The sequence below is a fragment of the Etheostoma cragini genome, chromosome 9 (assembly GCF_013103735.1).
Source record: "Etheostoma cragini isolate CJK2018 chromosome 9, CSU_Ecrag_1.0, whole genome shotgun sequence".
Classification (NCBI taxonomy): domain Eukaryota; kingdom Metazoa; phylum Chordata; class Actinopteri; order Perciformes; family Percidae; genus Etheostoma; species Etheostoma cragini.
Window position 1 is genome coordinate 23,628,794 of NC_048415.1, and position 13,531 is coordinate 23,642,324.

Here is a 13,531-nt window from a genome sequence, read left to right on the forward strand (position 1 = left end):
CCCCCCCCCCCCCCCCCCCACACACACACACACACACACAAACACCTTTTACATCCAATAAGCCTCATAACCTCATTTACAATAACACTCCAAAACACTTGGTCCAAAGGCACGTTCTCCTTTTCCCTCTATGGTTTCAGTCTATAGACTGAATAATATGAATTCATATTAACATTAACATTAATTTCAGTCTATGGTTGTGCTCTGTAAACTGTGCAGCGCGCTATGGCTGCGCGCCTTTTCCCCAGCCTCACGTGACCAAAACAGGAAGTGTAGCTAGTTGGACTATTGACTTCTCAAATGAATACGTCCATGGCAACAACACCGAGGACTTAACTTGTCTGTACATGTCTATTTAGTTCAGTCAATGCTACATGTTTGACCTAAAGAAAGTTGAGTTGAGATAGCCCAGTCGGTGTGGAAACATGGCAGACATTTTGTTAAAGATAAAAAACACCGTGGCAGAGAAAAAGAAGACCGCCGTAGCTCAGAGTGACTTGCAGAAGTGGGGTTTGAGAGGTAATTCATGAATTCATTAACGTTGAGTTGGCTTCATTCATTCAGTTAGCTAGGATAACGTTGGCTAGCTAGTTCAGCAGTTTTTTACTTTCAGACTAATACTTCAGAAAGTTCTTCTACTGGACCTAACGTTACTAAATTCTGGAGTGTGGTCTATCTGTATAGTGTCTTGAGATAACTCTTGTTATGAATTTATACTATAAATAAAATTGAATTGAATTGAATTGAACTATCATTTGACTGAATGTGTCCTGTTTGTTGGGGGCTCCTCCTTCAGGGATCCAGCTGAGACCTTACCAGCTGGATGGGGTGCAGTGGCTCACCCAGTGCCTGGAGAACCAGCAGGGATGCATTTTAGGAGACGAAATGGGTCTGGGGAAAACCTGTCAGGTATGAGATCCACCAGTGTCCCCTAGTACAACAAATAATGACTGACTTTGTTTCCCAACACATTTGAATATCAGATCATTTCACTGGTGATGATACTGATACAGGTATTTATTTATTTTCTTGCAATAACTTATAGCGATTTTTTTTACCAGTTTTCATCAGTTAAGTGTTCTCAGCCCCTGTGTAATGTGTTCTCAGCACAGGGGCTCCTAATAATATTCACAGGGTTTGTTCTAGTAAGCCGTAACAATGTGACAGTGAGCCAGCATGCACAATACCAGGACCCTGAAACTGAAGAAGCTAAAATGGAATTGAGCCATCATTCATTTTAATAATCACGCCTCTGCTTTTCCTACTGTGATATTTAAAAGGTGCTCTGGGAAAAAGGTTTTTAGTACCTGTTGTGATGTATGTTACTAAACACAATTACTTCGTTTTAGGAGCTGAAATTAGTAGTTGTTTAAATTATTAGTTAATCAATAGAAAAATAATCTCCAACTATTTTGATAACTAATATATCATTTAAATAAAATGTCAAGCCAACTTCCTAGTTCCAGCTCTACAGTTAGGGAAATTTGCTGCTTTTATTGTCTTATATGATATTAAAGGTAATATTTTTTTGATTTTGGAGTGTGTAAGTTGGACAGCACAAGCAATATGGTGACATCCCCTTTGGCTTTAAGAAATTGTGATGGACATTTTTTACTATAATAATGACATGGCCACTGTTTGTCAGGCGTGTTTATTGATATTATTGTATTCATAACTTGCCCCTTCAGACAATCTCTCTGCTGGTGTACATGTCCGGAGCTCTCGGGAGGAAAGGTCCGTTTTTGGTGCTGAGCCCACTCTCTGTCATGGAGAACTGGAGAAAGGAGTTGGAATGGTATGTTATATATCTGCAAATTGATAGTCTACTCATAGCACCATCCACCACAGACTGTAAACTACGCATCTGAACCTCTAAACTCGTGCTTTACCTGGTTGCAGCTTCGCTCCGTCTCTGACTGTGCTGTGTTACAAGGGAGACAAAGAGAGACGGGCTGAGCTTCAGAGGGAAACACACACACAGGACTTCCATCTTCTGCTCACTACATATGAGGTCTGTAGCTATTTTGAAGAAAAAGAGAAGAAAACGACCTAAAGTGTCATTTGTGCTAAAACTGACATGTTTTTTAAAAATCCTTTTCTTTACAGCTGTGTCTCAAAGATGCTTCATTCTTGAGACGGTGAGTACGTTTGATGTTTGTTAGATCTTTTGGCATTAATAGTAGAAATATGGTTTGTTCTGTTTCCTAAAAGGACATTGCCAGTGAAGAACATGTTAATTAAACCAAGTATTGCATTGACACCGTGGCTCTGCTCGGTGCTTAGCGCCCATCCGAGATGACTGTGATTGGTTTAAAGAAATGGCAATAAACCAACGCACTTTTTTCTCCCACCCCATAATGCCAGACCTTCCTGCACAGCTCTGCGGTGGAGGGTCTGGCAGTGCGAGACGAGTAAATCGTAGATTTGCATAATGTTCAAAGTAATTTGCTTGGATGGATCTCATCATATAATTTGTGTACAATATTTCCCTTTTTCCATGTAATCTGTACCTGCTCATTAGAACTTGCTCTCTCTGCTCCTTAGGTGGAAGTGGAAGATTCTCGTGGTAGACGAGGCTCACAGACTGAAGAATCAGAATTCATTATTGCACAAAACTTTGACAGAGGTACTGATTAGCACCTGGTTTAGGCTGTCAAGTATTTATTTGTCTTTCCCACTATTAGTTTTTTTTTTTTTTTTTTTAATGAGTTTTTCCTGTTTATTTCTTGTGTAGTTTTCAGTTGGTTTTAGAGTCCTTCTGACAGGGACCCCCATCCAGAACAACCTGCAGGAGCTCCACTCTCTGCTGAGCTTCATTCAGCCCAGCATCTTTACAGCTGATGAGACGGACAGCTTTGCCAACTCTTACGCCAATGTACAGAGTCAACCTGCTCTCGGTATGGCGGACATCATTTTCGTTAATCTTTGTTACTAAAATCATGTATCCGAACATGCCTCCTTTTCCAACAACTCCTCTTCAAAACATTGCCATTAATGTTGAAAAGATGAGTTGTTGGAAAAGGTAAGTTACATCAATTAGGATGTGTTGGATGACTGTACTTGCTGTGCAAAAAGTCTGTTTAGCAAAAACAAAGTACATAAAGAAACCTAGTAATTTCTCATTAAATCCAAACTGCCATAATGTGCTTCTGCTTCCAGCTGCTGAGCTGCAAAGTGTCCTCGAGCCCTTCTTGCTTCGTAGAGTCAAGTCAGAAGTAGCTTTAGATCTGCCAAAGAAGACGGAGCTGCTGGTGTACCACGGCATGTCGGCCCTGCAGAAGAAATACTACAAAGCCATTCTGATGAAGGATCTAGGTGAGTCTTCTGCTCTGTGGTGTACAGCCTGACCAATACTGGACTTTTGAGGCAGATAGTGCTATCGATATTTGAGTTCTTTTCACACAAGAACATAAACAAACAATCTTAATATGAATACCTTAGATTTAGATCCATACAGAGAGAGGAATTTTACTGTTGAAAAACTTGTCATTACTGTAGTGGAAAAACTATGCAACAGTCATACTGTCTCTGTGTCTTCTGTTCTGCAATTTCTTTTCTTTTATTTATATATATACATATATATATATATATATATATATATATATATATATATATATATATATATATATATATATATATATATATATATATATATATATATATATATATATATATATATATATATATATATATATGTAGGCAACAAAGCAAGAGATGAAGCGACTGCTTTGTTATTGCAGGATAAAAAAAACAATTCTCAAAATGTTTTTGGGGCATTTTTTAGCCTTTATTTTGACAGGACAGTTGAAGACATTGAAGGGGAGAGACAGGGGGCAATGACATGCAGCAAGGGGCCGCAGGTCGGAGCAGAACCCAGGAACGCTGCGTTGAGTAAACCTCTATATATGGGCACCCGCTCTACCAATTGAACTTTCTGGGCAAATATATCAAACTTTAGCAAATTGCCCTAAAACGACACCAGGCTGCTACGGTATAACCATACAGAGCTCAGACCGGCTGAGATGGACAACACAGCGCGGCAGAAATTAGGAAGCGGCTAGCGGGCGTTTAGCAAGCATTTTAAGCCCAAAAAACACCACAGTTTCAGCCTGCACGCGCGTTAAAAAGGGAAGAATATTCAAATCCCAAATTTGATCATTTTCAAACGGATCAATACCATCATACGGATATTTGAATATTTGCCCTAGAGCCCTAGACTCTACTGTGGTGTACCATCAAACACCTTTAATCTTCATAAGCTCAATCAATCATTGACTCACCTCTCATGGATTTCTTTTTTCAGAGGCTTTTGGAAATGAACAGGGCAGCAAGAACCGGCTTCTGAACATCTTGATGAACCTGAGGAAGTGTGTTAACCACCCATACCTGTTTAATGGTGAGATGTGCTCAGTGATAATTAAAAGCTGAACAATACTGATGTTAGTAATTGCAAATAGGATATTTAAGCATATGTTATACTTCAGCGGTTCCCCACTGTTTCCTGGGCAGGTGTGGAACCAGAGCCTTTTGAGATGGGGGAGCATCTCATTGAAGCCAGTGGGAAACTTTGCCTTTTGGACAGCATGCTGACTCACCTTCACAAAGGGTTAGTCACATCTACTTGGTATTGGGCTCCACCTGCTGGCAGTTACCACTGCTACTACTAGTATTTCTAGCCATAGTTCTATTATCCTTCTTGGTTCCTATAATTGCTCCGGTTCATTATACCAACTTCTGTAATGATTAGGAATCCTATTTCTCCATATCTGTATGGAGTCTCTGTGTCCCAACCAGCAGCGGTACTGGTCGCCCACAAAGAACCTGGGTCTGACGCAATTGGCATAAAACATATTTTTGTTTTGTTTTCCTTTTCTTTGTTTTAAGTTCAACAAACAATTTGTTGAATTTGAGCAGAATACTGAAAGCAGCAGAGATGCAGAACTGAGTACATTTTTATTTTTGTTAATTTATCGTGTTTAATACCAGTATCGCGATATTCCACAATATTATTGCAAGTTAAATATTTTACTCATATTTTGCAGTCCTACTGCAAATAAAATAAAACAAAGTTAAGGCTCAGTCTGACTGCCACACCACATGACACTAGATGCTGACACATTGTTCTTGCTGTCATATTTGAAGTAATTTATTACTCTGCATCTTTTTTCATGTCGGTGGGTGAAGGGGCCATCGGATCCTGCTGTTCTCCCAGATGACGAGGATGCTGGACATCCTTCAGGATTACATGGAGTACAGAGGTAAACAGGAGGAACAGGTGGATGGCTCAGCCTTCAACAAGCGAGGCCCTTAATCACACATTTAACTGTCTGATATTTCAGTGATTTTTGATCATCTTTCTAAGCTCACACTAACAGCCCAAACTCAACAGTATATTTTTATTTGTCTCCACAAATATGTGCTAAATAGAGCTTTTGTGTTCAGGTTATAGCTATGAACGTCTGGATGGGTCCGTCCGAGGGGAAGAAAGAAATCTAGCAGTGAAGAACTTCAGCAGCAAACCTATCTTTGTCTTTCTACTCAGCACCAAAGCAGGTGACTGAAAGCCTTAACTATGAACAGGAAAGGAAATTATGTTCTCGTTATGTGTAGGAGTGAACTGAACCTTATCAGGTATCAATAATATTCACACTGTGCTTTTCAATGTAAAAGGGATGCAGAATATTGGAAGTAGAGCAGGGTTTGCTTTTATTTTTTAAACTATTTGCATTATTGTTTAAGCTTTTTTTCTGTGGAATTGAACCATGGTCTGTTGTCATATACATTACTAACCATTTAATTTAGCAGGCTCATAGGTTATATAAATTGCTTAAGAATACTGATGAGGCAGCTTGACATATTTTCCAGTTGTGGCATTGATTAGTAAGTATGATAAATGTAATGTTTAAAGGGGCTTAAAGTGATACATTTCTACTCCAAACAACATTGTGGCAGCAGTGACTGAGGTGCATAAATCTACGCCGGGTTCATAGAACTAGCTGAGAGAGGAAAGGGTACTGAGATAAGAGCTGCGGCAGGATGACACACATGGTGTAAATAAGGCCAGCGCCTCCTCTCACCATTTTATATGCACAGCATGAAAGTTAGGAGAGAAACCTAATTTCCTGTCACAGCTTGTCACGTTGTGTGTTTCATTATTAAATTGAGCATGTCAATAATAAGTGTGTAGTGTTTGGAGACATTGCGGGCTTTGGCTTCCTAACAAGCTGTCTTTGCAGGAGGAGTGGGCCTGAACCTCACAGCTGCTGACACTGTCATTTTTATGGACAGTGACTTCAACCCTCAAAATGACCTGCAGGCTGCAGCACGCTGCCATCGGATTGGTCAGAACAGGTGACAATTGTGAAAAATGTCTTCAAGCATGCTATATTACTGTATTCTAATTTGATTAGCTGTACTAATGACTAGGGGGTCCTCTGTAGCTCTGGAGGAGCTTTCTGAAGTCTAAGTAAATTACCCTTATGAGGTCATTAAGGTTATTTGTAGTAAGGCTTAAAATGTACTCTACTGATGTAGCATCACCTTCATGATGGACAGTTTAAAAAAAAAAAGAAAAAGAAAAAGAATGTCAGCTCAGTTGAAAATCCAGATGTGTTATGCTAGTTGCAGCTAAAGCCTTAAGCACAAATGAGGAGCGGACTACAGAGCTCTGATAAGATCTCTCCTTTCTCACTTCACACCCACAGATGTTTGCCTTTTTTTTTTTTTACTTTGTCAATTTGACATTTTTCAGACTTAACACAAGAGTCACAAAAGGCTGTATACAACTTGTTTCACATATGCAGTAGTACACACTAAAGACTTGTAAACAGCCTTTGATGTGGAACATCAGTGAAGTTCCCCTTGTAAACTTCAAATATTTGACGTAAGAACTGTGTTTTAAACTGAGTTTGAGGTCTGATGAAAGATGCTTGTAGAGCTTACTCTATAATGGGGACAACAACTCAGCCTCTGCTGCATTGATATCAGCCATTCCTTTTTCAAATCTGTCTCTCACAAATCCCCTGACTTAATGGATGGCAATACTAATTGCTGGAGAGCCCCTTTAACTGTTGATTGACTGTGACTTATTACAGGCCCGTGAAAGTGATCCGCCTTTTGGCAAGAGACACTGTTGAGGAAATAATGTATTCTCGTGCTGTGTCCAAGTTACACCTCACCAGCACTGTTATTGAAGAAGGACGCTTCTCTTTGCTGGACCAAGCTCAGTCAGCCGCTGCTGGACTGCAGGTTTGTGAATTTTGAACTCTATCACAAAAGCACCAACTCCTGCAGTTCCCAGTTCCTGTGTCTACCAGTTGTCTTTGTTCTCACTAATTGTTGTCCCCAATCATGTTTCCTGTCTCCTACAGCTTAGTGAGATTTTGAAATTTGGGGTAGACAAGCTTTTGTCTTCGGACGAAAGCTCTGTACAGGATGTGAAACTGGAGAAGATCCTCGGTCCATCACGTCAGGGTCAGTGGGTGGATGAAGACTTCACCTCGCTCAAAGAAAAGCAGAATGAGGAGGAGGATGAGAACGGCTCTGAATCTGACGGGCAGAGTGTGTTTTATCTTTAAAATCGCTTTGTTCATTGTGTGTGCATGAATAATCTCAGTTTTTAACCTGGTTTGAGGTTGAAACGCAATATTGAGTTCACAGCTTTGTTGTTAAACAGATTGTTCCGGCATGTAAACATCTCACTTTTACTTTTGGTTTTTTATCATATTACTAGTGGGTTCATATTTCCGAGTATGAGCAGAACTTACTCTGCGTGAGATGCATAAAAACAATTACTATCATGCTGTCCCATCTTTTAGACCACATGTACTACTTTGAGGGGAAAGACTACAGTAAGGACCCCAGCTCTGAAGACCAGATGAGCTTTGAGTGTTTGCTGGAGGAGCAGCTGGCCAAATTTCAGAGAGCTGCAGGAGAGGGACGCGCTCTGCGACACAAAGCTGGAGTAAGAATCCGTCTCCTTTACTTGCAACTCATTTTTTCAAATTTGACAACATTGAACGTAATGGGTGTACATACTGTGGGGCAAGTGGTTGCTCATGCCATAGTATGTTCTGGTTGGATATGCTGTAGTCTTGCATTGTCCAACCTTCTCTCACAGCGCTGCGGAGGAGGGTCTGGCGAGTCCACACATTATTCCGGGATGGGAGAAAAACACACTGTGGTTTATTGGCATTTCTTTAAACCAATCACAATCGTCTTGGAAGGCGCTAAGCGCCAGACGGAGCCCAGAAGTAGTTTTAGTCGTACAACAGAAAACTCTGATTGGACAGATAGTCTAGCTAGCTGTCTGGATCTGCAGAGGTCTGAGGACCAGGTAACCGTAGTCCTCAGATTGGACAGATAGTCCAGCTAGCTGTTTGGATTTACCCTGCAGAGATCTGAGGACCAGGTAACCATAGTCTGTAATCCCAGAAGTGCAAAGTCGTGGATATAAACAGCTATGCTGAAGAAGGGAAAGTGTCATCAAATAATTTAAAGCATACAGTTCGCGCGCACAATATTATATTATGTATATTGCATGTAGGACACTATTTTGTTTATCCAAGTTTTTAAAGGACTTCATCTCACTGATCTCAGCCTTCCTGCTTTGTTGAACTTCTAACATTCGTGTAGATGATTATCTTTCACGTTTCGTCACCAAACTAGACACTAGTTGTAGCACTGGGTCTGGTAAACAGCCTTTATTTAGGGCATGATGGTTGATGTAAAAACCACTGAATAAGGTCACGTTCATCCCAGTAGTTTGGTTGTCTTGGTACACACACATTAATACATTGTTTTGAACTTGTTTCATGTGCCCAGCCCACATATAATATTACTATGTCTTCTGAAATAAAGGAAATTTTATTGAAAAGTGTTAAATCAAGTTACATTATCATATAACAAACAATAAAGCATATGATGGACTTTATCTTCAATTTCCTTTCAATCACATAACAAAGAGTCTTTTTCTCTTCAGGGAGATCTTTAAACCTTGTTTCTGTAGCTAACCTGACCTGAACATAACTGCACACAAGAGATATTCAACTTTTGGTTAAAGTCTTTTTTACACAATGCTTTTCTCTGCAGTCATTTTTCATGAGACGGTATGTTCATAATTTAGATCAACAAATCATATTTCCTTTGACAGATTATATTTTCACCTCACTAATTCGTGGCCATGCATCATGTCCTAGTTCAAAAGGACAACTAAAGTCCCAGAAACTGACAGTTGAAAATCAAGCCAAAGTGTTTTAAGGTGCCTGATTGCATCTGCACTTCACTGAGCTTTAAGGCTTAATTCATCAAATCGAAATTGCAATTTTGAAAAGAATGCGGCGCATTTTTTCCGAATTTCCTGTTATAGCTGACAATTTGACAAACAAAATGTATATTACGCTTGAGTAAATAAATCCCCAATTAACAAAACTCATTTAAATAAATCCCTACGAGACTCCAGTACAGCCTGACTCTAGAGATAACATGTTCTGCTTGTTCAACAGTTGTTTGGTAAATTACTCCAAACTTATTAAGAGAAAAATTTCCTTTACGCAGGAAAAACCCTGAAACTGCATCAAACATTATTCACACCATGTAAAACATTCCAGAGGCGCGTGCTGTGCAGGAGTGTTCAGAGATCTGGGAATGCTGACCTAAAGTGATGGTGACTATACATATTTGACTACTGGTGTGATTTTCTCTGTGTGCGCCCAGCTCTCACTGTCGGTGGGCCTCGGGATGCCGACGAGGAAGAGGAAACCTCTTACTGAGGCTGAGCTGGAACTGAGGCGCCGGAGAAGGGAGGAGGCTTCAGCCAAGAGAGCCAAAATCCAGGAGGACCTGAAGAAGAAGCAACAAGAGCAGAAATACAAGAAAAAGTAAAGATTTTTCAATATGTGCATTTTTCTTTCACTCCCAGTGACTTCACCCACTGGTCTCAGACGCTTTAACACAGTTTCTCTTTTTAATTTGGTGTGTTTTCTTCTCATGCAGAATGGCGTGGTGGGAGTCATGCGGCTACAGATCACTGTGCTTGCCGTCTGTGGACAGAGAAGAAGAAGAAGAAGAAGAAGAAGTGGAGGAGGAGGAGGATGATAGCAGCGTATGCTCCACAGACTCTGACAGCACAGGCATCCATTACATTCTTGGGGACGTCACTCATCCTCACGCCGCTCAGGCAGACGCTATCATCGTCCACTGTGTTGGTATGAAACTTGTTTTACCTCATTGTTACCATAGCAACATGCCACTTAGTTTGATTGAACGGTAAAGAGATAGCTGGTCTCTTGTATTTGTCAAAGTGATGATTTGTGTGTAGATGACTCAGGCCGGTGGGGCAGGGGAGGCCTGTTTACCGCTCTAGAGCAGCGATCAGATGAACCACAAAAGAAGTATGAGTTGGCCGGCAAGATGCAAGGTAAGATTAGCCATGGTTACAAAGAAACTGAAGTCTCTTTCTATTAAACCTAACGTCTGGTCGACATAAGGATGATCACTTAACACCAGTCCATAGTGTCAGGATCCATCCCTGTGCAACAACACCAAGCATCCACCTTTCAGTAGATTATATATTTAATAGTGTTCAACACATAACTTCATGTCCACCTACCTCAGATAGTTAAGCAACCTGTTACATTAATAATTATTTTTTTCTCCACTATTTGCACTTTTGCATTGCCCTATTCTCTGTTTATAATCCTCATATAGCCGTTTGTCTACATTTATGTTTTTACGTATGTGTGTATGCATATGTATAAATCCGAATCAGAAAAGGATTTATTGCCACAATAAGTACATATATGTGGAATTTGCTTTGGTGAAAGCTAGATACATAAACAGCAAACATATTAAACATAAAATAAAGAACAACAAATATATACATACAAATTAACTTTTGCATATGAAAAGATGAGAATAAGAAATAGGCAGAATAGGTTGAGTTCAAAATTTGCAAAAAATATATACCATGTAGATGCAATGGGAAGATGTAAAGTCCAGGATGAAGGTTAGTGTATGTGTGTATATATACAAAAGTGTAAATATACACTTTTTTTATATATCCAAACTCATATCTGAAAGTAATAGTCAAATGTTAATGTTTACCTTGTTCTGCCTTGATTTCCTGGTTTTCAGCTAATCTCTATTTTTTGTGTATGTACTTAGAAGGGCGAAGAAAAAAAGCTGGAGTCAAATCTCTTGTGTGTGTGTTTTACTTGGCCATTAAAGCATATTCTTATTCTGAAATAAATTAAAATAAGTTATAAAATTTTAAGTGTAAACATATCAATTATTTCAGATTTGGACCTTGGAAATGTGCTGCTCTTCCCCATCGATGACAAACAGTCCAGATTAGACGGCCAGGATCAAGTAGGTTCTGATTAAATGAAACCAAAGAAACTCTCAGAACCCTGCTGCCTGGAAATGCATGCTTCTTCCATGATGGGTGCTTTTTTGCAGATGTAGTGATCAACAGTGTGACACACTAGCTTTGGGTTTAAGTGTGGTGACAGAATTGTGAAGATGTGGCAGCGTGGCAATACAACTGTGACAGTAATAAGATAATGACTTACGCTGTTTCCTTCTCCTTCCTGTCCCCTCAGTTAGCCCTAATCGTGGCACAGCAAAGAGACAAAGCAAACAACTTGTCTGGGATCCTTCTAACTGCTCTGGACGAAGCTCTGAAGAAGATTTACACTGCAGCCAAGAGACAAAAGGGTACAGTCATTTAACCCAAAGAATACCATCTCTTTCAGCTCGTCTGTAAATAGAGAATTTGCAAAATCAGGATATGTTTAGAGTCATGTCATGCGTGCTAAAGTGAGCACCTCATGTGCAAAAACACATGCTGATATATAAGTCTGCAAACATCGTACAAACAATTAGTGGAGAACAATTATCAGAAGAATTGCATGTCCCTCAGTGTATTCTACACAAGAGGTGAACACCTGGAGCTAAAGTCACTTCTCTGTGTTTACCACGCAGTTTCGTGTTATCTGATATAAACTTAAAACTTCTTCCGTTCAGCTCCAGCTTAAGGTGAACAGGTACAAATTAGATCCCTCCACCAGCCAGATGCTGTTCAAATATGCTTTGCTTCATTTACCAGTAAAAAAAAAAAAAAAAAATCTGTAGACTGGCTGTCAAAATTCAAAAACATCTTACATCCAAGTTGCAGTAAACAGTCATGCTAACCCTCACTGACTTTTTGTTTTGTTTTTTTCCCACAAAGCGAGTGTACATCTTCCTCGCATCGGCCACTCCACCAAAGGTTTCAACTGGTACGGCACAGAGAGGCTCATCAGAAAACACTTGGCTTCAAGAGGCATCCCCACATTCATGTATCTTTCAGTCTTTCTACAGATCATGTCTAATATGTAATATTTCCCCGAGGGTCTCTATCTGAAAAGGTTTTTCCTTAACTTGACGAACAGATACTATCACAACAGAGCAGCAAAGAACACAGCTCCACCTCAGACATCCACCTCTGTGACCTTAACGTCAACATCCTCCCCCAAACCACAGTTGCGTAACCCCCATAGGCTGGCTGAGGAGACGGAAGCAGAAAGCCCAGGCCCCCCCGGTCCTCTCCAGAGCTCGAGCCGCGGCCCCACCCAGCTCCCCGATTTTATGAGGGGAGTGCGTGTGTTTTTCTACAACCTGCCTGCATCAGAGAGGAAGAGGCTGGCCCGCTACCTTATCACATATCCTTTCAGACTGGATGTCTTCAAAACAATGTTGTGAAGTTAAACTAGAGTTATCACTTGAGAGGTAATTCATGTTGTGCAGTTTATGTCAAAAAACACTACAGCAAAATACAGATATGTTATGATTACAGTATGATGTCAAGAATGTCAGCGCTCCTTAGCTGCAGTGCACTTATGATGGAGATGAGGAGGAGATCATGAGTCCGGAGGTCACCCACATAGTTGCAGTGGTGGAGAACAGCTTTCACTCACAGGTTGGTAACCTTGCTGAGGTTCGCTCATAGTTAGACCTCTGACTTACACTATTTTTTGTAGGACATTAAGACCAGTGATAGATTTTTACACTACACATTTTTACACCTTTATCCAAAGAGGGGAGCAGAGGATAAGGAAGAGCATGGAGAAACAACCCTGTACAGCAGTATTTGTGTTAATGTTACTGTATGGTTTGTGTGGACCAGGAGCTCCAGGATCTGGTGCGTCAGTACACCCAGCCTGTCCCTGTGCAGAAGGCCTGGCTAGAGTCCTGCTTCTCCAAGCAACGGAAAGTCAACACCGCCCTGTTCCTACATCTGCTCCGATAACACTGTTTCATTAGGTGTTTTTAAATCTCTTTTTTAAACTGTCATTTTGTGTCAGGCTTGAATAAACTTGGTTGGCTGCTTTATATAAAAAAGAAAAAAAGATGTTATATCATAACAGTTTAACGATTGATTTATAAGTAAAATAAACCAACCGTCCTCTCTACGGCGGAGGTTTGTGTTGACTCTGTAGAAGTGTGTGTGTGTGTGTGTGTGTGTGTCACAGATCAGAGCCACACGCACACA

General features: G+C 40.3%; 1 protein-coding gene across 1 annotated transcript; it reads left to right on the forward strand.

Moving 5' to 3' along the window:
• The first annotated feature begins 263 nt into the window (after nt 1–263).
• Nucleotides 264–13,378, forward strand: chd1l (chromodomain helicase DNA binding protein 1-like). Its single transcript, XM_034880779.1, has 25 exons — nt 264–519; nt 797–909; nt 1,689–1,795; nt 1,900–2,011; nt 2,107–2,138; nt 2,545–2,626; nt 2,735–2,897; nt 3,160–3,315; nt 4,304–4,396; nt 4,510–4,606; nt 5,185–5,258; nt 5,443–5,553; nt 6,237–6,351; nt 7,095–7,248; nt 7,371–7,560; nt 7,818–7,963; nt 9,715–9,878; nt 9,994–10,205; nt 10,319–10,417; nt 11,297–11,367; nt 11,601–11,715; nt 12,230–12,338; nt 12,432–12,701; nt 12,877–12,958; nt 13,166–13,378. Exons 1-25 carry the CDS (start codon nt 426–428, stop codon nt 13,286–13,288), a joined length of 3,084 nt encoding a protein of 1,027 aa, XP_034736670.1. The 5' UTR covers nt 264–425; the 3' UTR covers nt 13,289–13,378.
• Nucleotides 13,379–13,531: the final 153 nt, after the last annotated feature.

Bases quoted from the DNA above. Each gene is read 5' to 3' on its own strand.
- chd1l (XM_034880779.1), top strand. From the start codon at position 426: ATGGCAGACATTTTGTTAAAGATAAAAAACACCGTGGCAGAGAAAAAG. The intron at 2,012-2,106 runs GTCTGTAGCTAT...TTTTCTTTACAG, and splicing joins TTCTGCTCACTACATATGAG to CTGTGTCTCAAAGATGCTTC. The intron at 4,607-5,184 runs GTTAGTCACATC...CGGTGGGTGAAG, and splicing joins CTGACTCACCTTCACAAAGG to GGGCCATCGGATCCTGCTGT.